The following is a 26,820-nucleotide window of genomic DNA, read 5'->3' as shown; positions in this document are numbered from 1 at the left end:
AATCCCTAAATTCTTACTAAGCCAGCCGATGTACGACTAAAAATACTCTCCAATAATACAAAGTTTTGATTCGGTGGTCACTCTTAAAAATGTGCATTCTTGAGCAATTTTTTAAAAGTTAGAGATCTGAAAACCACTGAAAGGCTGAACAAGTATAGAGAGGGAGACTAAGACGTTATCATTTTTGGTCTTTTCATTGAATTTGTAAACAATAAAACAAGAAAAATAGAGAAAATCACTAGCTTGACCATCAGCTTAAGGAAAACTTGTAAGGCATGTGTCACTTTAAGTAACACTGAAGAACATTGATCAACAAAATTAAAAATTCAAAAAAATATTTAAACAAGCTGTGAGGAAAAATATGGATTATATGCATGAACAAGTATACCTGGTTTCTCTAATTTTGTTTAGGTGGCAAACATTTGATTGGATCTGTAAGCACAGGTGTGAATCCTGTGTGTGTGTGTGTGTGTGTGTGTGTGTGTGTGTGTGTGTGTGTGTGTGTGTGTGTGTGTGTGTGTGTGTGTGTGTGTGTGTGTGTACATATAATAAATATACACATTAATACTTGGTACATGTGTGTAAATATGAATGCCTGAAAGGGCAAAGTGAGTGACAGAGTGAGTGTGGGAACAGCGTCAGAACAGGGTTGACCCTGGAGTTTGTTTTCCCTCAGCGGGAGAATTTTCTGGGTCTAAAAGCAGGAAGTGCGAGCTGATGTGACGCTGTCCTCTCCTCCTCTATCGGAGCCAGCTCCTCTGCTGACCCCCACTTCTTCTTGGAGTGAAACAACGATGCCAACTTCCTGTTCTTGTTCCGCTCCCTGGCCTGAGTTACTTGAAACTCTGAAAGCATAAGAAACAAAATTCATTAATGAGTGAAAGAACCACAGTGTTCTATACAGTGTCCGATGTTACACTAATAGTAGCTGATACATAGTAACAATGCAGGTGAAACTTTGTAGTGAAACCAAGGTTTGATGATTTCTGAGTCAATCAAATCCTTTTTTTTTATTGCCATTAATGGGCACAAACTGTAGAGAGGTGTTTCAGGACGGGACATGGCATAAAAAAAAACTTCAACATTTGGGAAAACAGTCCTCTCCTCTGTCTTGTCGAGTTTAGATCAGGAAATAAACACCAATGTGGTGTAGCTTAGCTTATCATAAACACAGAACACTGCTGTTCCCTCCTACACCAGATAGTTATGCAAAACTACAGTAACTGTCTACTTCACAGTTGGTGTGCAGACAGAGTGACATTCCTCTGTTCAAAAACAGAAGCGGATAAAGTAAATCTGCATATTTCTATGGATGTCTTCCAACAGCCTTTTCAAATTTGAATTTGGGTCCAAGTTTAAGTTCCGCTGTCCAGAAATTCCTTATTTAATCCTTCATCCTTCAGTGCACATTGCTTGCAGGGGGTTAGACGGTTAGGTACGTTTTTGAGTCCAAAACATCACAGATTTACTAATCAATAAAACCTGATCACTTCCTCTGTATTGAATACTGTCTTCAGTGTAGCTGCACTACAAGCCTGGATGAGGAGCAAGTGTTGTTTTTCCTTTTGGCAAAAGGAAAATGACTCAGGATGGGGTTACTGAATGTCACAGAGGAGTGACAGGGGATTCATAGTTTCTATTAGTGTCAGTGTCCATAAATATGCAGTTACATCAATTGTTATTTAAAAGAAATGAAACCGGTTGTGTTACTACAGTTAGTAGAATAAATTCGAATATAGTAAAAATATATAAATATTATTAAAGAAAAGTGATATGCAAGTATTTAGATAGGCAGGCTTACATAATTTCTATGTTTTCCAAAATGTTGAGCTATTCCTAAAAAAATATTTTTACTTATTTATTATTTATTTATTTATTTCAACTTAAAGTGTGGTTAGAGCTGCTTAAATCAAACACAGTCCCAGTGACTTGTGATAAACCAAGGATTCCTTTTCAAAACCAAATGTTTAAAAAACTGCTTATGTGTGGACGAGGAGTTAAGTGTCAAATGTGTGAACTAATTTGTTTTACTTCATGCGTTCAGTGTGTATTGCTGTAAGAAAAGAACATGGACGTCAGCATATACGGCTGTATTTTCAGATTTTCCTTTGTACTGCCATGTGCCGTGTTTGTTTGTCTAATAACTATCCCTCCTAGGCTGCTGATTGGCCGACACTTCTATACTTCTAGAGTTATATCACCACCTGTTGCTTTTTGTGTTTTCTTCTGGATGTAGATATTTTTTTGAAACACTCCTATTGTGAACAGGAAAGTTTCTTTAAAAGGATATTTTAAAGAATTCATCCCCCACCTTGATTTTTAACATGCATCCTGCAGCATCCTGCAGCGGCAAACTCTTGCTATGCAGGGTGTCTCTGAAGAAATTATGATCACTGTTTGTAATGGTAAAGCTGCTGTGATGGGCTGATACAGACACACACTGCTGTGTGAAACGATCAACCCCAACCTGACTGGCATTCCCTGTTTACAGATGTGGGTATTAGAGGGCCGACGCACTGCAGTTGTTGCTCTGCACAAAGCAGAAAACATCTAAGCAGACTACATATCTCAGGCAAGTCTGATATGTAGGAATGTAATGAAGCTGAATATCTATTTATTATTATTGATTCTATTTTGTGCAGCTGATATTGTTGATTTTATATTAAAATGTTGAAGTTAGATGACACAGTTGGCAAAATAGCACCGAGTGGACGGGGGATTTAATTCTCATGCGTTACACTGTTTGTATTGTTCCGTTTTACTTGATCACCAGTGTCTGAAAAGAAAAACATAAGACTGAGAATAACGCACATATTCCCCTATATCTTTTTCACCCCATGCACATTTGTGTGGATGAGCCTGAAGTGTATTAATCCTATTTTCAAAGGAGCTAATTCCAAATAAAGAATTTAAACAAAATACAAAACCACAGCAGGGAAGGTCATCAAATAGTTTTAGCAGCAAAACTAGAAGAATCATTCACTCACGTAGCTCACAGTCTTCATCTGGACCTTCTGCTTCTTTGATGTTAAGATAATGGCAGGCAAGATGACCACTGTAGTCCCGCAAGTTTTCTTTAGCCCCTGGTAAGACAAAAAATAAATGACTGAAAGCAGAGACTAAGCAGCAGATAAGCCTAAGCAGATACTTCACTGACATCTTACACCAAAAGCTTTAAGGAATGACACATAATCTAAAGGTAAACAAATCTACCTACATGAGGTAACCAGCTGTTACTCTTTAAATTACTTGCAAGATTCTTTTTCAGTGGCGAAAACTTGCAAAGCATTTTTTGTGGCACCAGTAGGTTAAACAAAACCACTTTTTACCGTATGTCCCTACGAGCAGGTCAAGAATGTGCCGATGTCCATGTAACGCTGCGATGTGTAAAGGTGTGTATCCCTGCAGAGCAAAAATAAGTGTAAAACAAAATGAAAACATGCAAGTACATGTGTATTCTGAAGGTAATTTCTTGGTGAGGCCGCTTGGTATGCAAACACGCCAAAAACAGTCACTCAACCGACACATAAAAAGAGTTTCGAGTTTACATTTTGACTTTGTGTGGAGTTGAGGGGAATAACTTTGGCAAAGTGCTGGAAGGTTGCTGAAAGTACCTACCCCCTAGAGTTTCCCAGGCCCAAGGACAGCCAATGAAAACAGCATGGAAAAGAATATACAAATTAGCAAAGGTTATGGAAACACCAGATAATGATAAAAACATAATTGCATGTAATTCTCTGAAAATTGCATAGTTGTAGAGTTGTGCATGCTGGCACATTGACGCACTGTTTTGGGAAACAATTAAAATGACATGACATGATTTATTAGCGGAGTAGACCCGCAGCAGCCCCGCAACACGTGCTCCTGTAATACATTTGTACAGCTGGATCTTCACAGAGATCTTTTAGGAGCATTACATCACAGCAGAAGAGGCCAGCAGCGAGGCGGTTGTTCTTTCAAGACAAATCATTTACTGTACATTACCCATCCGTGCCCGGGAAAAGCCTGGTTACTCACGTGCTGCAAGAAAGAAGAACGCCATGAAGAAAACAATGACTGCGATTTTACACTAAAGCATAACTGAAATAAAATTTACAAGGGCACTGCTGTGGTTTCAGTTCACCCACGATGGAGACACTGCTTATAAAAACAGCTGTAATTTATTCTTTGTCTCTGGTGGTAAGCCTAGAGCCTGAACTTTTAAGCATTCAGGCTAAACTAGCCAAACAGCCATTCATTAAAGTGCAATTTATAGTTCTCTGGGCAATATTGTTGCTTGCATTTATACTTGTAGATCTGCATTAGTCTCCCATAATACGTCTTCTACCTTTTACATTATCATCAAAGAAGTATGTATATACTAATATAGTACTTAAATGTTTTGGACCGATGAATCAAATGACAGGGTTTCATGCTTTTCTGTGCATACGAGTGCTCCAACTGTGACTTGGATAATGTTAAATATAAATAGGACTTCTACATTAGTGGATAGTATAAGACATGGATACTGGGAAGTGAATGTTAGAATATGTAGGGATTCTTTTTATTTGGATACATTTTTTAGAACTTAAATACATAATGTGAAGCATGAAATCATTAAGAGTGCCCTTTTAAACTTATTGTCTAAAGTTAAGGGGAAAAAAAATGCACTCACTGATTTAATGTTGACATCGCCACCGGCATTAACCACGAGTGTGGCCATTTCCTCATTGCCATGTTTGGCAGCCCAGTGCAGAGCTGTCTGTTTGGAATAGGGAAACATTTGTTAGTCCTAAAAATATGATCAGATAATATTTGGCATTATTACAAGTGGTCCACAGTGAGCTGGGCTTCTTATTGGCTATCTGAGTTCAGAGGGCCAGCTGTGCACGGGGGAGGGCTGTGGAGAGATGGTAAGATGGAGGGATGGTTTCCTGCCATCTAACGAAGCCTAATTACAAAACAACACAGCCCTGTGCCCACAGTTGGGGGGCCCAGCCGCCTGTCACCAGGGGGAAGATTGATGATGTTAGTGTGACCCGCAGAGGGGAGACCCACCCAGACATCACCGCACTACTGTCAGCACACGTCAAGGAGGAAAACAAGAGCTCCCATGATAGAAGTCTGAGAGATACACGGAGAGGTCCTCAAGCAAAAATATGTTCATAGGTGTGAAAATAATACGCATGTGTACACGCAGCACATGCAAATCATATCCACCTGTCTGACTAGAACTGTGATCTCCTCTGTTTTTCCTACACTTTAAGCTGCATAATTATGGGCTATCAACAGGTGAAAGCAGCGTAGGTGCAGATGTCAGCTAAGTAACCACATCCATCCCTTCAGCAGTTTGACCCTTAACAGAGCAAATCAAACAGTAACCATTTCAGAATTACATGTTAACTGCGGACAGATGAAAACCCTGTAACCTCTTTACTTCGGTTAACTGAACAGCTTCACAGGGGATCAAATAAAATGAAAAAAACTCTTTTATCGTGATGATTTTATGAGTTTAACTGGTCGAACGATCTCACTACTACTATTCACTGCTACAACATAACATAAAAAATACTGACGTTATTTGATAAAAACGTGTGGCTGTGAAAAATCAGCAATGATTTTTTTCTTTCTCTCAAATTAGAAGCACACTGCATTATATAAATTACCATTACAACTACCAGTACACTTCCGTTACAAAGCTAAATATCTCTGTTTTCTTTAAAATAAATACTTGACAGTCTTTGAATGCCTCAGATCTTTAAAAAAACTTGCAGCTGTTTAAAAATGTGTATAATATATATACCTTTATGTGTAATATGTATAAAAATTCAATCTTTTGGACAAATTAAGTGGATATATTAGCATTTTGTCCTTTTTTCTGTCATACCCCATTAGTAATAAATCCTCATATTATGTTCATTTTCACACTAAATATTTCAAAAATTTTATATCAGTCAAATTTGTCAGCATTAATATGCGTATTGTGTAACTTGTGTCATTTCCACCAATCTGTATGGGAAACAGAATCTTCTGTACCCACGAGACTAGTAAAAAACGGTCTTATTAATGCTGTCAACACCTTTTTTTAATGTAGTAGATGTTTAGAAATGTTGGGACCAGATAAAGTTTCTCAGAGGATTGGATGGTCAACCTGTGACTTAAATATCAAGAGAAACTGACACTACCAGTGCTTAAAATTTTGTCCAGAACTCCTAATGCTCATAGCAAAACAAGTTGGTTCAACAGCTGGCAACAGAAAAATCTATCTTATCCACTGAAGGCAAAGAGGAAGCCATATGTAGCTCCATCTCTCAGCGTCGCTCGTCTGCGAGACAGATTGTGATAGATGCTGTCTGGCTGGAGTATCTCCATCTCTTTTGTCTGTCCCCTGTCACAGCTTAAGACAGATTGGCCAAGGGGCTCTTTGACAGGCGGCTCAGCGGGTTTCTCAGTGGGCAGGAGTGATGGACGAGGCTGAACAGGATGCTGCGTCTTTCCCTCCTGCACCTCTCGTTTCTGTTCCTGCACACTGAGGTAACCCCCCACCTGTCTGCTCACTCAGGGATGGCTCTGTCCCCACCACGTGCTCTCCAGTGAGGGAAGTGGTGGCTAAAGAGGACATCGACAGGGGACACAAAGGCCTTGTGTGCCTGACACTTCCCTGGATGTGGAGGAAGATAGAGAGGAGTGATGGGCTAATGATGTACTTACAAACTGTGTGGCAGGGGAAGTCCATCACGGCAGAAACGGAGGCCCACGTAATGAGGAGAACAGGAAGAGAGAAAGGCCATTAGACTCTGGGGTGAGAAGTGCTGCATTCAGGTGAGATGACCTGTGTTAAGCCTTCACTTTTAGGTCACTGTTTGAAGAGCATATCTATAAATCCACCTTATCCTCACAAACATTTTGTCAGAACAGGAAACACTTAAGTCCTCCCAACACTGAAGGGTAATCCCTTCAGTGCTGCTCAAACGTGTGATTTGCAGCTTGCTATGTGGTACACTCGGCTAAACCTCTGTTAAGTAAAATCAAGCCAGCAAAAGATCAAATATAATAATTCCCAGTGTTAAAAACGCCAGCAGTCGTGTGACTTTTTGATTGTCGGTATCACTGTGCATTATCTCTGGAAATGCTTCTACCACTGCAGAGCAGGGAAAGGCTGAAGGCTAAAGAGGAACATCAAAGAGGCCTGAGGGGGAATTAGCACCTTCCCAGGGACACAACCAGCATTGTTCTACAATTAATCCCAGCCTCCTCTATTACTTTCAGATTATCTTTAAGTGGGTGAACTCTTTGTGGGGCATTAAGACTCTCCTTAATCCCCCCCTCCCTCCCCATCTCCCTAAACTTCAATGGCGGCCGTGCTATCTTGTCCGGGTAGAGATGGCAAAGGCTTAAGGCTACTCTTAGAAGGTGGTCTGCCATGGCCACAGGACGGTGTGAGAACTGTGACACAGGGGAGGGACAACAAACAGGAGCTCAAAATCTCTTAAGCGCACAGGGAGACAAATAAAAGGATTTGGGTTGTCAGGGGGGCACAGGAGCTAAAAAGCTATCTTTCATAATCCTTTTGATAGTGGACCTTTGAAATGCGTGATCTGGATGTTTTAACACAGAGTTCTCAGAATACTATTAAGGGGAAAAAATTGCAGCAGGATGAGCTTGTAAACGTTACGAAAGCGAAAGACAAATCTGAGTACAAGTCATTGCAGATGCATTGAGAATTTTCCCAAAGGGCATTGGAAATGAACTTCGAATTTCTACAGGATGCAGATGGAAGTATGATGTGTGAAACTTACACCCTGGAAAAGGTGGGCACGGTCACAGCCAGGGGCCATCGTGTGTCAAAAAGAGAACGCGAGAAGCAACAGGTCAGAAATAGTCATTGAACGATAAACAACAATGAACACAAAGTAGATATAATACTGCAACATGCTACGTATAGGGTATCAAATACTCACTGAAGTGAAATCCTGGTATCACCACCCCACCAAAAATAGAACAAGAACACAAGTATTAGTGAAAACAAATATTAATTATTATTCCAGCCATTTGAAACGGTTAGATATGTTTTCTTTTTGTTTACTCATCTTTTTTTCAGTCATCATTTATTTATGTCTTTAATACTAGAATAACCATTGAATTCTGACATGGACAGAAACACAAGCAAGGAAGCAATCAGATTTTATCCTTACTCAAGTACTTCCTGGAACTACAGAACCAGCAGCGTTTTAAAGCCCCTTTTGCTCACTGCTGTAATTTTCCAGCAGGTGTGGACTGTGAAGATTAAAAAGACGAGACCAAGAATAGCTTTTTAAAAACCCCTGATGCTGTTGTCTGTATTAATGCTGTGTGACTAATTGTTTCAGTAAACATAATAAATAAATAAATAGACTGTGTAAAGTAAGTTACAAGTTACTGTGTAAGTACCAAAGGGGAGACAAATTTCCTCTAAAGCTCTTGCACTGTGATGACCAACCGTTAGTTGGAACATGAATCAGGTCGTCAGGGTGTGGATTGTGTTGCTATGTCAGGAGACTCTTTAAGTACCACTAAAGTCTGTCTTCTTTGCATAAGCCCAACAACTACCAACTGAATTGTCCCTTCAGAGTAGAAATTCTGCCCTGCTGCACTTTTTCAAAAGCACAACTTTGCAGCACCGCATACCTCTTTGCAACTGATTTTACCTAGCAACAGCCAGCAACCTCAGCAAAACTGTAATGAAATATAAATTTTTTCAGATCAACGGGTGTTCACTGACCCACCGCTAAGCCTAATATTTATTTTAATTATAGTTTAATAATGAGTAATCGGTGTTATCTGCTTCAGTAAGAACAAATCATTTAAGTTTATTACATCTCTTGTACCCTTTTTGACAAATGTCGACACTAAATATATATGTAAAAGATTACATAATACAGAATTTCTACCATAATCTGTCACGTTTTTAGGGTGTGATGGGATGCATCATACCTTCGTGGTGCACTTGGTTTGTATCAATGGTTAGTTGTTTGGCAATTACCACCATATTCCAAGATTTCCATGTAAAACTGATCTTCTTTCCATGTTGCATTGTGAGAAGATACATTTTATTACTTCACCTGTCGTAATTTAGCAGGTTAATTAACATTCGTATCTTTGTTTATACTTTTGATTGTAAGAAGTATTCTTAACTTATCAGAGACCTTTTTTTCATGGGTTTCTTCATGGAATACCTTCTTAACAAGTTGACAGTCTAGCGAGGCCTCATTAAAATTTACCTTGTGCCCACTTTGTTATATTATATCTGTCCTTCGCCAGCGTTACCCAATTCCAAAACAGTTTTCAATAATAGTTTTACCATTTTTTCCTTTTCTAAATAAGTCTGGAAAAGGAGTTATGTGTTTAAAGTGAAACTTTCTGATTGTTTGGCTGTTTGTGTTTTTTGCCCCATCAAATCCAGTGATAATAGTAAAATGTCCAATTTGTACTAAACTGGATTTATCCTTTAAGCACTGAGGCAGAGGGCAGCACTACCTTCTTGTTTGCCAGTGCGCGGTCCTGTCTGAGCAGCTGAGAGAGGTCAGGGACTCGAGCACCGGCAGCAGAATAGATCCACTCCTTCTCTAAAGGATCCAGCTAGGACACACACACACACAAACACACACATCCTGTTATGGGCTCTTTTGATAGTGCTGAGGCCACAAACCTCTAATCCATTTCCTACATGCTACTAGTCACAGCCAGCTGACACATTGTGGGAGACGCCCATGATGAAGCTGGTTTCAACGGTTTGGATTTTAACGTCTGCTGTTTGTTTAGTGAAACCACAGGGAGAGTGAATGTGTATTTACAAGGCCAAATCCATGATTGACACATGTTAATGAGACAAAAAGGAAACTTCAGCGGCTCTACTCCTGAAATGGTTCACTTATATCTCTTCATCAATAATAAAGCAATAGAAAAAAGAGCTAGAAGCACTTACAGCGACAGAAGCAGAGCCCACACTGCCTGTACCCTCCTCGTCTTGCTCCGACTCAGACTGAAACACAAAGTCAGAAGAGTGTTACTCAGAGGTGACAAAAAGCTGAGCTCTGATAAAAGTTAACTACTGTTTCAGTCATAACACTCCCACAACATGATTTGAGATCACAGGACACACACTTTTTCACACACTGGTCACACTGCTGTGATGTTTTCCAGCCGGCGAGATGTGACCAAAGGGTGTGAGACAGATAGATAGGTAATGAGACAGCGAGACAGAGGTGACGCATTCACACATAAGGGGTAATGAATAACAATCCAATTAACAATTAACCCAAAAAACAACTCGCCTGCAGTCAGGCCATATGTTTTTGTCACCATATTAGTGTAAAGAGGTCAAGAAGAGAACTTCTTAAATAATGAAAGCGGTGTATAAAAGTGTCATAGTGGTTGATTTATGTGTGAGAGAATTGCAAATTGTTCTCAGCTCACACAGAGACATCATGTTAGAACACTCGGCCCTTTCATGTCTGTGGCACAAACTGCACATGTCACTCTGCCAAACACGAAAAGTGGAGGGATGATATTTATCCAGCCTACTCCACTCTGGCACACATGCGTTTTTAGCTATTTTTGCTGGCGACCAGTAATAACAGACAGAGAAAACAAAATACCATTGTTGGGTATGTATTCAAGGGAAAGACAGAAGAGGATGAAAGAATCTCAATTTTAGCAAAGACCATTTCAGCACTATTTTAAGGCGTATAAGCATTATTTTCACTGTCAAAATGATGGTTTTTGTTTGAATTTTCACCTCGCCTTTAAAATTATTCTCAAGCGGTCCTAAAAGTGACCATTTGTCCAAAATCTAAATATTTATTGAAGTGCCACAGTTAAACAGGCCACTGAGTCAACAGACACTGAGGATGTACTTAAAGACAGAAATGCTTTGAGCTAAAACTTCCCATTATTACATGGTTACAGTGGGATGTTTAGCAGGTAATTGTTAGTTCTCCATCTTAGCATATCAGTATTCTTCAAAGAATTCCTGAAGTTATTGTTACATAAATATCTTCACATAGTTGAGTAAAGATATTTCACTTAAAACAAATGTGCCTCCACAAATGTTAACCTCATCATGGGAGTAAGAGGAAAAAGCCAACTGATTAGCAAAATTAGCTGGAGTGTGAAAGCAAAGCTGCTAATTTACCAGCCAGTCTGCATTCTTACCCTCACCTATTGCCACAAGCTGAGGGTAGTGACCCAAATAATATGCAAGCAGAAAAAATGAGCTTCCTTCGAAGAGTGTCCGGGCTTTCGCTTAAAAACAGGGTGAGGAACCAATCATGGCAAAGCTACTACACCAGCCAGATGAATGGATGGATGGATGAACAGGCTTGCAAGGCTTTTAAAACTCATCAACTTTTATAATCTCACTGTAAACCCAAACGTTGAAAGTACTTAAATAAACTAAGTAATGTAAACATATTTTTACATTAGTTCGAGTACCTCAAAAAAGCTTAATTCATCTAACACTTTCTTTTATTTGAGTTAATTCAACTTATTATTTTGAATCAACTTCAACTATTTTGGATATTAGATACCTAAATATAATTTAATTTTACTAAATTATTTAAATTATATGGCAGACATCTTACTCCTGGGGTTAATTTGATCCCAAACATACATGTTTAGTCGGTATATCAGCTGGGTTGATTGAGATTGATTTAGAATGTCCTTTTATCGGTTGCTCACAGGTTGTTGCACTAACATTATACACAAAGTTTAACAATATTTATCTTTTTTTTGCTTTTATTTCTTTCTTTAAATATTTCATAGAAATTTTATAATATGTAAAAAAAACAAAAACAATTTGACTTAAAAATAATGAATTTATTGAGGCATTTATCTGCAAGCTTTAAAAACAGTCAACAGACCTTTTTACTTAGATTTTTATTTTCTAAAATAGACTTCACTAGTGAGGTCATTTCCTGTCAAGTATAGGGGTCCATCCACTTGTCTGCAGTTGTTTGATTGGAAGACTCATTGAAAAGCAAGGAACACTGGCTGTAAGTGGCTCTGTATTAGTCACTGTTGACCTTTAACAGCATTGTTTGTATCACAGTACGTACTTGAATTTTCTTTAGATTTCTCTCTTTTCTAAAGCATTTTAGTGAAATGTCAGCAAATCTATTCTTTGTAGTGGCAGCTAGCTAACAGCTAATAAGCTAACCTAGCCACTTCACTAATTTAGCTGACTGAGTTTGCTACGGCAGCTGAGACAAACTGCTATTGTATACAGACATTACGACAAAGTCTTTCAAATTTAAGGGGATGAAGCTCATAAAGATTTCAGAACTGATAAAAAAGGGCAGGAGTATTTGTTAGGTAAGTGATGTGAGCTGTTTAAAAAAAAAAAAAAAAAAAAGACAAATTAACCTTTAGCGATATGACCATGTGGAAATGGCTGAGCTTTTTGAGAGGAAGATGTTGCTGAACCTCAGCCTTTTGAAAGTGAGAATTAGGGCTGGGCCATATTATACCGTTCACGGTAATACCGGTATAATGTTAGGCAACGATAGGAAAATGAAATATCGCGATAGAATGGGAGTAAAACGCGCATGCGCAGTGCCTTTGTTTTCATACGCACATGGCCGATTGTTGAGTGAAACTGATGAACCAGAATTGGTTTGTAAAAATGGTGCAACTTCCGTGATGTGGAACTGGTTTGGTGTTTGTCCGTCAGATACACAACAAAGCACATTTTTTTGCAGAACATGCAAGTGGCCGTTGTTATTGTCATATTTGTCGGACTAAGATGCTCTTAAATCTGGGAGTAATCTGGGTCATAAACTCCGTATACTTCAGGTCAAACAACACTGCAGCATCACTTAGAGTTAAAAACTGTCTAAATTCTTTCATCTTTAATAAAACGATCAGCATTGCTGCTTTACCAGGTGTAACTATAAAGTTTAACTTCCAGGCATCCATGAAAACAAAAGTTATTACATTTAACGGAGTTAGAAGTTAGCAGGAAGTTAGCTCGCTAGTTTCGCTAGTTACCTAAGCATGATATTGCATGTTCTGACTGAGAGATTTCTGAAAAAAATCAAACGTACAGCTCTGCTATCACTTCCAACATAAATGAAGACAGGAAACTAAACAGCAGTGACGTTTGTAGGGTTACTGAAGTTGGGCTAGCTGGTATATAATGATGTGCTACGTGATCGCTAGCGACACAGCTATGTTAGCATAACATAAACAGTGAAGCTGGAGGACGAACACTAACACTTTTCCACTTATAAAAGTGAACGTGAAGGTTCTTCATGGTTAGAGACAAATGCAATCGCATGGCAGGATGCTGTAAACGGACCAAACTTCAGTCAGGAGAACAACTGAGATAATCCATCCACAATACGAGGTTAGTCATTAATATACTGCAACAACATGGGAATAGAGCAGCTGCCAGAGAATTCAACATTAATGAAACAATGGTACAGAAGTGGAGGAAGCAAGAAGAATGAGTTTAATAAAGTTTGATTTATCTGACTGCTTTGTTTCGCTTAATGTGCCATATAATCCCGTGCACCTTATGGTCCAAAAAATACGTACTGCACACTGCAGTTTAATGTTGCAAAGCACCTCTTTTTAACTTCAGTGGATATTATACATGGTTATGCTCAGGATATGTCAGCCCATTTCTACTGGAAATGCCTTTTGGTTAAACTTTCAGCAAGGAATTTGCATTTGCACTGTTACATTTTTATAAAGCTTTAATGTACATAAAAACCAGCTTCTTGTTTAAGTGAAAATAAATGGAAGGTTGTCTTTTTGCACTAGTAATGTTGTGGAGTTGTATTTTGTCTCGCATCAATTATATCGTCTGTTATATCGTTATCGCAAATTTTCAAATATATATCGTGATAAATATTTTTGGCCATATCGCCCTGCTCTAGTGAGAATTATTGTTTTTTTTCTTTTTCAACAATGTCTAATATTTCTACAAACTAAATATGCTAGCCACACCACTAAATGTGTTCTCACTGTAGCATACATGCTGGCAGGCAAAATTTGGGGCATCTCTTGGATACTCCAAGATACCTCCATACAGGTATCTCTTACACTAGTATGGAGGAACTTGAACAAATAGCACTGTATGGAGAAGAGCCACAACTATCACTTCTTCATAGTTCAATTAATTTTAAACTGACTAAGTAGTTCTCCTGTATTGCACTTTCCCCCCTCCCCCAATGCATGTGTACTCAGAGGTCCAACCTTCAAAGGAGTTCAAACAGAGTTTTGGTAAACCTAAAAAGTGACTCTGTTGTGCTTCCTTTTAAGTTTTGTCAACTTATTCACATGGGAGACATAAATGAAAACTTTAAGTTCTAGTTCCCAAAAGGTTGATTCTGTTTATCTGGACGTAGCGTTTTTGGTGTGAGAAACATTTCGTCACTCATCAAAATGACTTCTTCAGTCTCAGCTGACTGCAGGTTTCCCCAATCTTATAAACAGCACATTACACAAAAACTAAAACTTGACTGAAACTAGCACCTAGCACCATTGAAAGAAACAATGGGCTGTGAGTCAGTTCCTTCATCATTAATATGCAAATTCTCATGACCATTGATCAACAACTACTGATCAAGGCCCATTGATCAAAGCAAATTGATCACTGATTAAGTTCTACTTACTAAATATTTCTGAATTTAATTATTATGACTTTTTTAAAACTTTTGTCAGAATATGCATATCAAATGTAGTCAAAATATTGTTGTTCTCATAATGTTCTGATAAGCTTCAACTTTTAAGTTCATAAACTTAAAAAGACTTACAACTATACAAGTTCTAATTTGTTCAGGTTTACAGTGCTGAACATAAGAATCGAGAATGATTTCAAGACTACATTCATGTCTAAATCTAAAAATGTATATTTCTTTTTAGAAATTATATTTTATTAATTTCTATCCAAACGTTTGTGCCAATTGTTCTGATAGATGTAAGCTGTTTCACATTCAATTTTGACTATTTCTGGAGAATCAACATTTTCCACAGCTGTTCTTTCTCACATGAACCACACAGCAGGGAATGTCTTCACACACATTTGCACTACTAAAAAATACTCCTTTAAGTTTAGATGAGGGAGGTGCATTGACACATTATTACCAGCAACTTGGCATCTCACAGATTTTGTACCGGAGATCTGATGGGTTAAAGAGAAGCTAATATCAAATGTGACTGCTTCAACATTTGCATACCTCAGTCAGGTGGCATCTAGAAAAGCTCAGGGCTGCAGTGCAATTTGTGAATATGAGTTTACAGGTATGTCAGTCTGGATCATTGTCGTACAATGACCATACCATTCATAGTGTGACTAACATTTTCGCCACTCTCTGAAGAATAAACTAATGGAAAGTACCATTTCTAAATAACTTTATCAATTTATTTTTATTTAACTCTCCAACGCACATGCCAGCACTGATAAATCACCTTTTTCAGTTGTGCTCTAGTTGTAATCCGTTGTGACCAACATGAGTTTAGCAGATCTGCCCTATGGAGAACCACATGACACACTAAAACCTCTTGATGTGGAGCCACTCCTGCCTTAGCGCTTCTCGAGAAGCGGGCCAAATTTCGACAGGTCTGAGAAGATTATAAGGTAGCACAGACATTTGGGCAATGTCTGTGGGAAGAAAATCAGATTGGACATCAACTTTACACCCAGCAACTTTGTGGCGCAACACCATGTTGTTAATTCTTTTAGTGGATAAGACAACAAAGTGATGATGGTTTCCTCCCAAATACTTCTGGGAACTGTGATAATCTAAATATCTTTTTCTTTTCTAATCCAAGAACCAAATATCACAGTTGGCAGATGGTCTCTGTAACATGAAACAACTGTCAACACTTTAATAGGTGTACTTATATCAAAGGTTGTAGTGGCTACCACCATAAATAAACACCATAAGGCTCATTCTGTTTGTCTAGACGGAGCGTCCAGCATCAACTTTCTAGGATTTCCTTACCTGGATTACCTGGATGATTGAGCATGCATCAAGACACCTTAAATAAACACACCTAATCTGCTTCAAGTCCTACATTAACACACTCGCACATCAACACATTTCATCTACGTGTCGTGCAGGTCATCGAGGAAAGTCCCTGGGATGAATCCCCATGTCTAATGATCTTCAACATGTTGCTGCTTACCATGATAAGAGGGCTTAGTTTAAATGCAGATTCTCCCCTGACTGGTCCTCCTCCCTCTCACATTTAACATGTGGTTACAAATCTAGTTAATTTATTTGGCACCACCTGGTGGGTGAAAGGAGTCAGTGTTTCCCATTTCCCCTGAAGTCTTTCCCTTCCTCTGACAAAGTACAGTGAAAGACGCTAAATGTTGAGAATGAACCTGCAGTGAATGTCCTTCTGAAAGGCCTGCAGCTTTTATCAAAAGGACGTTACATTTATTTTAAGATCTTCAGATACAAAGGGTTTCCAATTAACCAGATACCTAAAACTGTCTAAAACAACTAATGCACAGACATAAGCCTCTCCAGCAGTATTAGTGCCAGTCTAAACTCTTTTTCACAGAATTAAAGACTCTGGTTTCTACCTGGATTAAAATTCTTGTTATAAAATTCAAATGATCACAAAAGAATCTTTTCATTTTCTATTTTGAATTCTTCACTGCCAGCAATTCTCTTACAGGCTGGATTCCTGCATGTGTTGTTTACATAGCACAGGTTCAATATTAACCATAAACGGGCAACTTTTTGATATTACAACTGAAGCGATCATACAAGGTGTTTTTTTTTAAAAGAAATGCAGACTTGTAAACATGTCCAGCTTTTTAAAATGAGTTTCTGGCATTTATTTTTACTTTCTTTTTACACTGCATCTCAGTTTTCCTGGAAACGTGACCATCCAGCACACACTTCTCTGCTAGTGAGTGGGTTTGCATTTTGCAGGTGTGTGAAAGGCACCGATGGTACTATTCTGTGCCAGGAAATACCAGAATAAACACTGCCTCTAAGTTATTAAACAAACTGTCACCTTTGACCCAGAATCTCTGTCCAGCTCATCCTCTGCGTTGCTTTGCTCTGGGGCTTCATGGATCTGGATGGCAGGAGGTGGCCGTGGAGAGTGGTGCACAGGGTCTGCACCTTTTCGCTGGTCCTACAGGAGCACAGATATAGTGTCTGATAAACTTTGTGTGATCCTAATTTGTGAGCTGAGTGTTTACAGGCCAAACATTCAGCTGTGTCGAGTGTTGGTTAACAGCCAGAATTAGCATTTTGCTTGCTTTTTAGCGTCCTTCACCATCTGGTGTGGGCAGATAATGTTTACTTCAGTACCTGCTCAGACTAATCATGTGTGAAAATACTAAAAGCAGCATAGCATAAATGTAATTTTATTGCATGAACAATATGGTTGGATGATGACTATGAGGTTACGGAGTATAATGTTTGTTGACAGTTGGTTGTATGTATTAAACAACGATGCCCTTTATGCAAAGACAGAAGGCCTTGGACATTGCTTATTCTTAGATTTGCCAAAACAAAACAGCTTTTTATTCTCTCACACAGCGGCTCTGTCAGTAAATGCTGACACTTGCTAAGATTAGAGGGGCGAAAAAACCCGAAGCATTCGAACAGCAACGCCCTTGTTTAGAAAAGTGTGTCACTAACATAAAGAGTAGCCACAGAGTACTGAGGCGAGAAATAAATTTGGCGATTTACACTTTAGCACCCAGTGTTGTAGCTCAACCACACCCTGTCTGTCCCACAGTTTTTCTGGCTTTCACAATGAGTAAAGAATAGTGAGCTGATTTCAAATTCACCTCTGCTGTGGCGTCAGCCTCTCCACATGACATTGGCACATCTTGTTCCTCCTTCTCATGATGAGTAGATGTCGGGGCATCTGTCACTTCCCACTGCACTGAGGTTGTTGTTGTTCTCGCTGGACTCAGATGTCTCTGTCGGTCTCCATCTGGCCTAAGATGCTTGGCCTCTCGCTCTTGCACCAAGTTCCTGTATTTCTTCTTGAGGATAAGATATTTCTCACCCTGTAAAAGACATTGAAACGGTACAACATCCATGTTAAATAAAGCAGGAAACAGTACTACCACACAGTCAGGTGAATTTTAGAAGCACTTGCTGTAGCTTCTAACTAAGAACCATTAGATACATTAAAGTAATTTGTGCGCTAATCACACTCATCAGTACGTCTTTAATCATTTTGCTGGACCTCACATCTTTAATGCCCTTTGAACCCAATTATTAAACCTCAAAAGCTGAGTTAGCTTCTTTGAATTACAGCTGAGGTGATCATTCAGCTGCTTGATTAACTGATCTAATCTAATTCCTCAGTGTGAGGATTTGCTGCTGTTCTCTGTCAGTATTGAAAATCATTGGATTTTGGACAGTTAGGCAGCTAGAAGATAAACACTTAAAGATACTAACCCCAGACACCGTTTACTGCTAAAGCAGATTAATTTACAACAATCCTTAGCTACAGCCTTACTATTTAAATAAATCTTGTTGGAATATTAAAGAATTTTTTGTAGCATCAACTAAAAAAACTTTGTCCAGGTTACATGAATCTAAGCACTGTAAAGTCTGCAGATTGGATCATATATTATGTAGGTTAGTAAAGTATATGATGCCAAGATTCTGATGGGAAAATCAATAGTACTCTCACATCTATCTACAGCTGGCATCATTAGACGAAAAGTCCATAATAATTTCTTAGCAGGCCATTGTAGTGGTAAAATCACCAGCACAAATTACCATCATGAAATGCATGGCACTTAATTTCAGAAAGAGCAACAAGTCCATCAACAAATGATGTTGACACAAAATATGCTTGTTCAGTGGCAACTAAAAGTTACTCATATATCGATAGCAATTAGCAATAGCAACAGAAAGCTTAGCAGTGCTAACATAAGGCAGCATTAGCCTTTATCGTGTGTTGGACCCATTGTTTTTAACAGCTGTGCTGTGAGGTAAAGAAGGCCTGAGGAAACCAGCCAGGCTGATGAAACAGGATTTTAAAATGTCACGATGACAATGCTTCTGAATTAATTAAAAAATATTTGCTGGGTACTTAATTAACATAAAAGGAGCACAAACAGGAAATCATAAACCTAACTTTGCATTTCAACCTACTATTATTATTAATACTTTATCAAGGTACTGCAATTTGTGCTTTACAGTTCATTCATTCCTTCATTACTTTAAATTCTAAAGATATTATCAAAATATGCACATAATGTTTCTGTCCATCCAAAATATGAAAAAAATATATATATGCACATTATTTACAATCACGGTGGCCTAGGTGGTCACCTTTTGACCTCTCAAAGCAAAACTCATTTAACAATTAGTGATTTTATACTACAGTGAGAAATGAGGACTGAATGATATAGATTTATAGACATATTATAAAAAAAATTTAAATAAATAAACAAACATTTGATTACTGGCTATCTTTAGGACCACTACACATTGTTGTGCACAGTTGTTGGCTTATTCTTTGTTTAAAAAAATATATCAGAAGACGTGTGAGAAATATGGATCAAGAAAAGAAGGGGGTCCACAGAGGCTGTTATGTATAGGACCAGGAGTTATGAGACACATGCCTGTCTCTTAGCATGCTGTGATTCAAGTGATCTGAGAGGATGTAACACGCCAGCACTTCTTCCAATTTTCAGGATTTATAAAGTTTAACTGTTGTGAAGATTTTGGTCAAACCGTTTTTTGGATTGTTGTTTTTTGTTTTTTCAGAACAGATCCGGTCAGTACTGTACTATAAATATTTGTGTAGTTTAGAACAGACTGGGGGAGCTGCAGGAGGAGGGCTCATCTAGATTAGATCTAGTGCAGCTTTAAGTACAAAGTTAAACCCAGGACTAAATTAGTTTCTTTACAAAAAATTACAACCGTGCTCCATCAAAAGGCATGAAACTCCACAGTAAGCCATTAAATAACCTTTTACATCTAGTCTGTTTAAATCTGATAAACATAAATGTAAAAACGACACATTGCTGGTTTACAGGGATTAGCATTTTGTATCTGCATTTGCCAAAAGAAACTGTTAGAGCACCAAAATTTGTTTTTAAACGTCTTCTTTTGCACATTTACACAGGTTTGATATTTTGTCATTTACTGAACTTTAAAGCTGCTGATAGGTGTTTCTTTTTAAAGAGTGATCAGCGAGCTAAGTCTCCAGACCTCCCTCTGTATCCTCACATTTATCACACAGATAAGCGTGCTGTTCATTTCAAACTGTTTCTTCAAGAAAGAAACATCAAATCTATAACTCAGATGAGTTTACTCTGTTTATTCTTGCAGGAATTTTTAGTCTACATATGAGAACGCTTCATGGAAATAGTGTCTAGAAACACAAACTGCAGCTGTGTCCCCTGGGGGAAACCAGTGGGTACAAACGGTTCTACAAAACACAAAGATTGAACAGATTGGACAACCCCTTGTTCAGTCACGATGGTTCCGCTGAGCCTTTCACAGCATGGCCTCTGTGTAAGACGTATGACTGGAAAATCAATGAGAGAATAACTTTTCCCAGAAAAGGTAAAAATATTTGAGTAGTTTACTTACATTCTCAGACTTCACCACAGCGATTCGGTCAATGATTAGCTTGAATTCCTCTCGGTATTTGGCTGCAAAAGAAAAAATATTTGAGTTCAAAAACAGGAAACTAAATATAGTTTCTAATGTTTTTTTTAAAACATGAGTGCTTCCAATACTCAAAAAGTCAAATAAGGATGGAAAAAAGGACACAAAACACTGTTATAGTGATGTGGATGCTGGACGTAAGACAATAAGAAGAATGTGTTTTGCGTACATAGACCTTAAGATACCCAAAGATGCACAATAGATAATATTTATTAAACAGCACAATAACGGAGCTGAATATATTTCTAGTGTTTATACTAGATGTGTTGTTTGTGAGTCTGCCGGTAAAGCTGTTGGGTTCTGTTACTTTATCTGAAGTAACAAGACAAATGAGGTTTGGATGAGAACACTACTGGCAGAGCAGATGTTTTACAATCTTCAGTTTAAAGAAAGAGAAAATACGTTCCCCTCCAGCCAAATATGTAAACAGAATTTAACTTATCCCTTAGGCTAAAAACTCGAGTCACTTGAAAACCTACAGTGAATCTTTCCTGTGAGAACCAAACAAAGTGACGAGCTGATCAGATAAAGCTTCCTGCCCTTTGTTTACACCAGTGAGCAGATATCAGGCTTGTGCAGAAAGTGTGATTAAAAGCTAACACTAATCATCAGGCAGCCAGGACGGCTTCGCAAACATAAACCTTTCCAGACGTAGGTATTCCATTCACGCCAAGGTGTTTATGTGAGTATGCGGCTCGGGACAATTGGAGCGTTTCCTTTTCCTCATGTGGACGGAAAGAACATTTGTAGGGAGACAGTTGCAAAGTTCGCATTCGCAACAACAGGAAATCCAAAGGAAGTGGCCACTTACATCTGCCTAAACAAAAGAATTCCTTGCATGGCACAGTGGGTAATATCGTGTATGTGCTAGTTACTTGTTAGCCAGAGGTCTGCAAAAAAACAAGCAACCCACGCACAAACTCACTTTCATGTACCCCCCTCCCCTCAAACACTGCTACACTTTTACCAGCTGCCCCAGATTTGTTGTCTGATTTAAAAAAAAAACGCACAAAAACGCCCCCATTAGAGGTCTACATCCAGTCATGCATGTGGACTTAATTATGATTAAAACACTATCGCCACAATTACACGAGGAAAAGCTGCAACCGCATGCCACGACAGACTTTAAATGTGTGGGAAGCACTTTTCTAATTGGACAGCGATGTCAGATGGCAGAGCATCAAAGCAGCTCTCTAAACCTCTGTCAATAACTGCAGTGCTGATGCAGCATCTGGACAGTGCATGCTGGCAACTGCAATACAAGGTCACTCTGGATAATCATTTGAGAAGGTTAAAATATGTTTGCATTTCCAGGCAGTCACAAAAGTAAAATCACTGCTGAACAGGGACTAGATACAGCATTACAAGCTCATTGTTTGCCTTCGTGAGACGTGCTCTTACTCGCAGCTGTTAGTTTAGCAGGCACACCTACACAAAAGAGATGTGCTGCACAGCTTTTGAAAAGATAAAATAAAAACAAATAATCCTCCTGTTAGAGAAAAGAGAAAATGTATTCATAAACCTTAACGTGCTATTAAGTTGATACACCGTGCTGCAGCTTCATGTGGTCTGATATAACCACTAACTTCAAGTGGTTTCAAGTGACACCTTTAACTGTGTTTATGTCACCAAACCAGTTTGATGTGCACGTTTAGTTCGGGTGCTGCCACTCTATGACACAGACGCCTGTTATTGTTTAGTTCATAACTCCCTGAGCTGTTAAATCTTTGCTTTATCTGTTTGCACAATACACAAAAACAGTATGAGATGTTGCTTCTGCTTTAAATACCTGCTGGTATGTATTTCAGTTAGTCACACCTACATAGAGTTCTGTTTCTTTTGTCTGTGACTTTTGTGTGCAGTCTAAAAATAATTAAGCCAATCATATTTGCCAAGAGATCTTCCAGAGGCCGCTTTAGCAAGCCATTCTCCAGAGACCCATATGTTAAAATGCCACAATTTACTGCTGAAATAAACATGTTTACAGTCTTGAACAAAAGTGGTATTGTTATTTATAGCTAATTTTCCTCTTCATGACCAAATCAAATCAAATCACTTTTATTGTCACATCACATGTGCAGGTACATTGGTACAGCACATGTGAGTGAAATTCTTGTGTGCGAGCTTCACAAGCAACAGAGTTGTGCAGGACCCAAGGACTCCACTGTACAGGGAGTGAAATCTTCTATAATGCAGCCATATGATTCTAACAATAAGAAACCTGAAGAAAAGAATGAAAATCCATCTTTCCATTTTCTTTTCCTTCTGCTAGAGTTGACTGTTAATTATCTGTCTCTGCCCAGTGCTACCACACAGTCTATGGCAGCATGTTAATCAAGCCATTGTAAGGAACTGCTGGCCAATAAGTTCAAAGCTATGGGTATTTTGGGCGTGTCAACGAACACGAAGCTTAAAACCTGTAAGGTTTTGAAAGTGACTGCTTATGAATGTGCTTCTATGTAAAATTGTTTTTACGTAGGTAATTATCAATTGATAATTACCTATGTAGCTATGCTGAGTGTAGTCAACCCTTTCAAAACTGCTCCAACTACGTCTTCATTCTCTATGGGTCATTGATGTCATTGGTTGAAGGTAACCCATGGCTGATAAAAATAGTTAGTTCATCCAGTCAATAAATATACCAATTAAATTATGGACCGATTATAGTCATAACCCACAGTCTACAAAACATGGATATGGATACAGGGTCTACAAAGGGAAGCCAATGCAGAAACAGATTTTTAATGGTCAGTAGGAGGTGGCTCATCTGGCAGCAAGTGCACTTAAGGACATGGAAAAAAATAAGTATAATAAAGGGTTTGAGGCTTCATAACACGATTGCACTACACAGTGGATGACTTCATGCTGGTTATGTCCATCTTTATATATAGGCTATCACCAGACCAAATAAGGCAGTCAAAGCAAACCTTCTGTCTGCCAAAGGCATACGGTATATTTTAATGCTTAAAGGTGTAACTTTTTCAAATAATTTGTAGCTAAAATGTTACCCTTTCTCTCTATAGTTCCGATATCTTCTATGAAAGTGAGGTTATTTGTCAGAATGTTAGAATGTTGTTTTAGCTAAGCATATCTATGAGTACATAGAGTTACACAACTTTACTCCCAAACACTTTTTTTTTCTGCAGAAACCCAATAACAGAAGAATCGTGGTGTCAGCAGTGACTCAGGACATGATTGCATAAGCATCTGTAGTAGGTGGGTGGGTGGAGAAGAACAGGAGAAAAAGTCTCTATGGCAAATACACTGATCCTGGGCTCAAATGGTGCATAAAAGCCAAGTAATAATTAGTTATAACCACTGGTCGTTTTCATTTCTGAGGAGGAGCCACGGGGCCTTCTTGTGACACTGCATAGTGACATGTTTTGTTGATGGGGTGGCTCGGGTCCTCTGTTTGAGTTAGAAACGTGCCCGAGGGAGGAAATGACACAATTCCTGCTGAAACTCATTGGAGGGGCTTTTTAATGTAAACCAGATGTCTCCTTTCCAACTGAAAACAATGAAAACGACCCCAAAGCCGTTTGTTAAAGCAGACAAAGGGGATGTTGCGTGTTTAAAACACAAACAAACCAAAAGATAAATGTTAGTCTTACTATGAGGACTGTCATACTAACACGAGGTCAGTTGGTATTTTGCCATCCCGCTCTAATGATGCAGCACGACCTCATCTCATTTCATCTGCCCGGTTTTTTTTCCGCCTAATATTTCCACGGAGTTAAATCCACGATACAACCTCTGGTTACTTACCACGTAACTGCAAGTCACTGTGCCCAATAAAAGGCTTAAATGTCCTCAGTATATCTGCATTTTTGACTCTGCCTGAGTCGCCCCCGGCCGAGTAGAAATAATCCAGCAGCGACTCTTCGCTCACATCACTCATCTCAGCTCAGTGTTTGGAGCGTCTCTTACCGGCCAGGATGGGTTTTTTCTTAAGCGAGTAATCTAGTCTTTTAGGGGGTTTTCACTCTGCCACACCGCTCTCCTCCTGGCTAATTTGTTGTACTACATATCTAAAGTTCACTCCACCCAGGCGAGCTGACCGCTGCTGCGCCTCCTCCCCCCGTTAACCCTTTAAAGACACACGTCTTCATTTTCGTCCTCCGCGTTTTCTGTGCCAGCGGTGAAAAGGAAACATTCAGCTCCCACTGTTGGAGTGAAATAACTAATACTGGGCTCTAAGATACTTCATGACTAGTACAATTACTGTGCTGAAAAGCCAGTGTATGGGACTGTTTTTAGGCGGATAGACGTTTTAAAAGTTAAAGTATTTAATGCAAAAATAGTCCCTTTCCACTGTTATGGTAACTTTAGAGTGCCGTTACTGATGCAGATATGTTTAAGCAGTGACTCCCTGCTGCATCTGCACGACATGCAGGACTGCCTGTGAGGACTGCAACGATTATTTCCATGACGTGCAGATTGGAGAGAAAGAAAGAATTATCGCGATGCTTTAAAAAAACAGTCAAATCTGTACACTGAATCAACAATATGTTGATTTAAAGTCTCATATGTGTAGTGTAAGGTAACAATCTTATAACACATCCTCAAAAATAGATTGTGACCTTTCACAATAAGTGTCTGCTTCAGGACCCTTAATGCTTTTCAGTTGTTTGTGAGTGTTTAGTAGTAGAAACTATCCGGGATGTTTCATTTAACTAGCTCACAAGGTCCAAAAAGTTGGAAATCCATGATATGTTCAAGAATGCTGGGATAAGAGACGTTTTAAAGAGATTGTTTGTGCTGCAGAATTTATTTTTTCTTTGTTTCGTCATTAATAATCTCACAATAAAAGAAGTAATATACTTCATTTGCTATCTAATAATGAAAAGCATGAAGATATAAGTCAAAAGGGCCATACTCATACTATCTCCAGTGCAGGACTTTTACTTGAAACTGTGCATTTTGCATTTGTAGTACTTTACGCACGTGAAGGATTTGTGTACTTCTTACACTACTGCTATGTTGACCACATAATCCCAGACAGTAGCAAGGTGATAAATGTATCGCCAGCTGTTCTCTGTTGGCATAAAATAATTCCCCAAAGACGTGGCATATGCTCTGGGATCAAATTTCTTTATCCTCATCAAACTTGTGTTGTTTTCTAAATTGAAAGAGCATAAGGTCCCACTTTCACGCAACAGAATAAACTCCTCACCTCAATAATTGTATCAGCGTATAAGAAGCTTATTGTAATTACAATATTGTCTTCTTAGGGCAGCAGCCTAAAACATGAAATACAAATCACTCATTTCTAAATTGAATGGAAACCCGTTCAAAGCAAAGCAATACTAGAGGACAGAGGGATTAAAATGTAAGTCCGGTACATTTAATATTTACAGCACAATCACACAATTAATCTGACAATGTGTTCTGTGTTTAATACCTGAACCGACTGGTGTCCCATCTTTGTCAGTGGTGTGAGGGGGGGAGGATGGGAGTCACTATTTACTTCTGACCCAAATGCAACCCATCATGCAGATTTGGTACTTTAACCAATGACAACTGTTAGTTTTAAAAGCAGATTGGTTTTTATTTAGCTCCTCTGTGGTAAATGTGGTGTTGACACCTGAATATAAGTTAGGGCTTCTGACATATAAAAGCTCGTAAAAAAAGGTCAAGCCCTAGATGTTGGCAATTTATTTACCCACCTGCAAATGTTTTCAACCTAGACTCTTTTAATGAACAGTGGGGTGAATCAAACATTGGAGTAAAAGTGCTGAAGTTGATCATATTCCTTAGATTTTAAAGCAGAAATGAGAGATTAAATACTTTAAACAATATGCAAATATACTCAAGTAAAATGAAATTACCTTGAAGTTGTTCTGAAGTACTTCAGTAGAATATACATGGACTGAGTTCTCTTGACTGTGGAGTCTTTTTAAGCTACAGTCAAGTTCAAGAAACCAGTGTGAGATGATCTGAGGTTTATGACATGATGCTTCATCCTACTGGAAGCAGACAGCGGAAGATGGGTGCGGTTTGGTCATGAAGGGATGGACACGGTTAGCAACAAAACTCCAGTAGGCTGTAGCATTAACCAATAACTAGTTTATAGAAAGGAGCCCAAAGTGCAAGGAAAATATCCTCCACATCATCACACCACCAGCACCAGTCTGAACCACTTCTGATCAACCACCACCCGATCATTGTCGCAGCATAAATG

The 26,820-nt window shown here is 38.7% G+C and overlaps 1 protein-coding gene and 1 long non-coding RNA gene across 3 annotated transcripts in view; one reads left to right on the top strand and one right to left on the bottom strand.

Annotated features, from left to right (window-relative positions):
• The window catches only part of LOC308407889, a 48,990-nt gene that overhangs the window by 9,273 nt on the left and 12,897 nt on the right, over positions 1–26,820 (top strand). The window lies entirely within an intron of this gene.
• LOC308406580 (ankyrin repeat domain-containing protein SOWAHA) lies at positions 479–24,700 on the bottom strand. Its single transcript, XM_080897661.1, has 15 exons — positions 24,405–24,700; positions 20,562–20,623; positions 17,786–18,010; positions 16,999–17,121; positions 9,944–10,000; positions 9,496–9,597; positions 7,932–7,952; positions 7,243–7,425; positions 6,526–6,537; positions 4,655–4,741; positions 3,975–4,020; positions 3,882–3,889; positions 3,330–3,402; positions 2,988–3,083; positions 479–845 (listed from the first exon to the last, which is right to left on the bottom strand). Exons 1-15 carry the CDS (start codon positions 24,535–24,537, stop codon positions 673–675), a joined length of 1,401 nt encoding a protein of 466 aa, XP_080753787.1. The 5' UTR covers positions 24,538–24,700; the 3' UTR covers positions 479–672.

This window comes from Rhamphochromis sp. 'chilingali' (assembly GCF_963969265.1).
Source record: "Rhamphochromis sp. 'chilingali' genome assembly, chromosome: 12".
NCBI lineage: Eukaryota > Metazoa > Chordata > Actinopteri > Cichliformes > Cichlidae > Rhamphochromis > Rhamphochromis sp. 'chilingali'.
Note: the sequence above shows the minus strand (reverse complement) of the source record. Positions and strands in the feature narration are given on the sequence as shown.

Bases quoted from the DNA above. Each gene is read 5' to 3' on its own strand.
- LOC308406580 (XM_080897661.1), bottom strand. From the start codon at position 24,537: ATGAGTGATGTGAGCGAAGAGTCGCTGCTGGATTATTTCTACTCGGCC. The intron at 9,598-9,943 runs GTAAGTGCTTCT...TGTGTGTCCTAG, and splicing joins TGGGCTCTGCTTCTGTCGCT to CTGGATCCTTTAGAGAAGGA. The intron at 3,084-3,329 runs GTAAAAAGTGGT...TTGTCTTACCAG, and splicing joins CCTGCTCGTAGGGACATACG to GGGCTAAAGAAAACTTGCGG.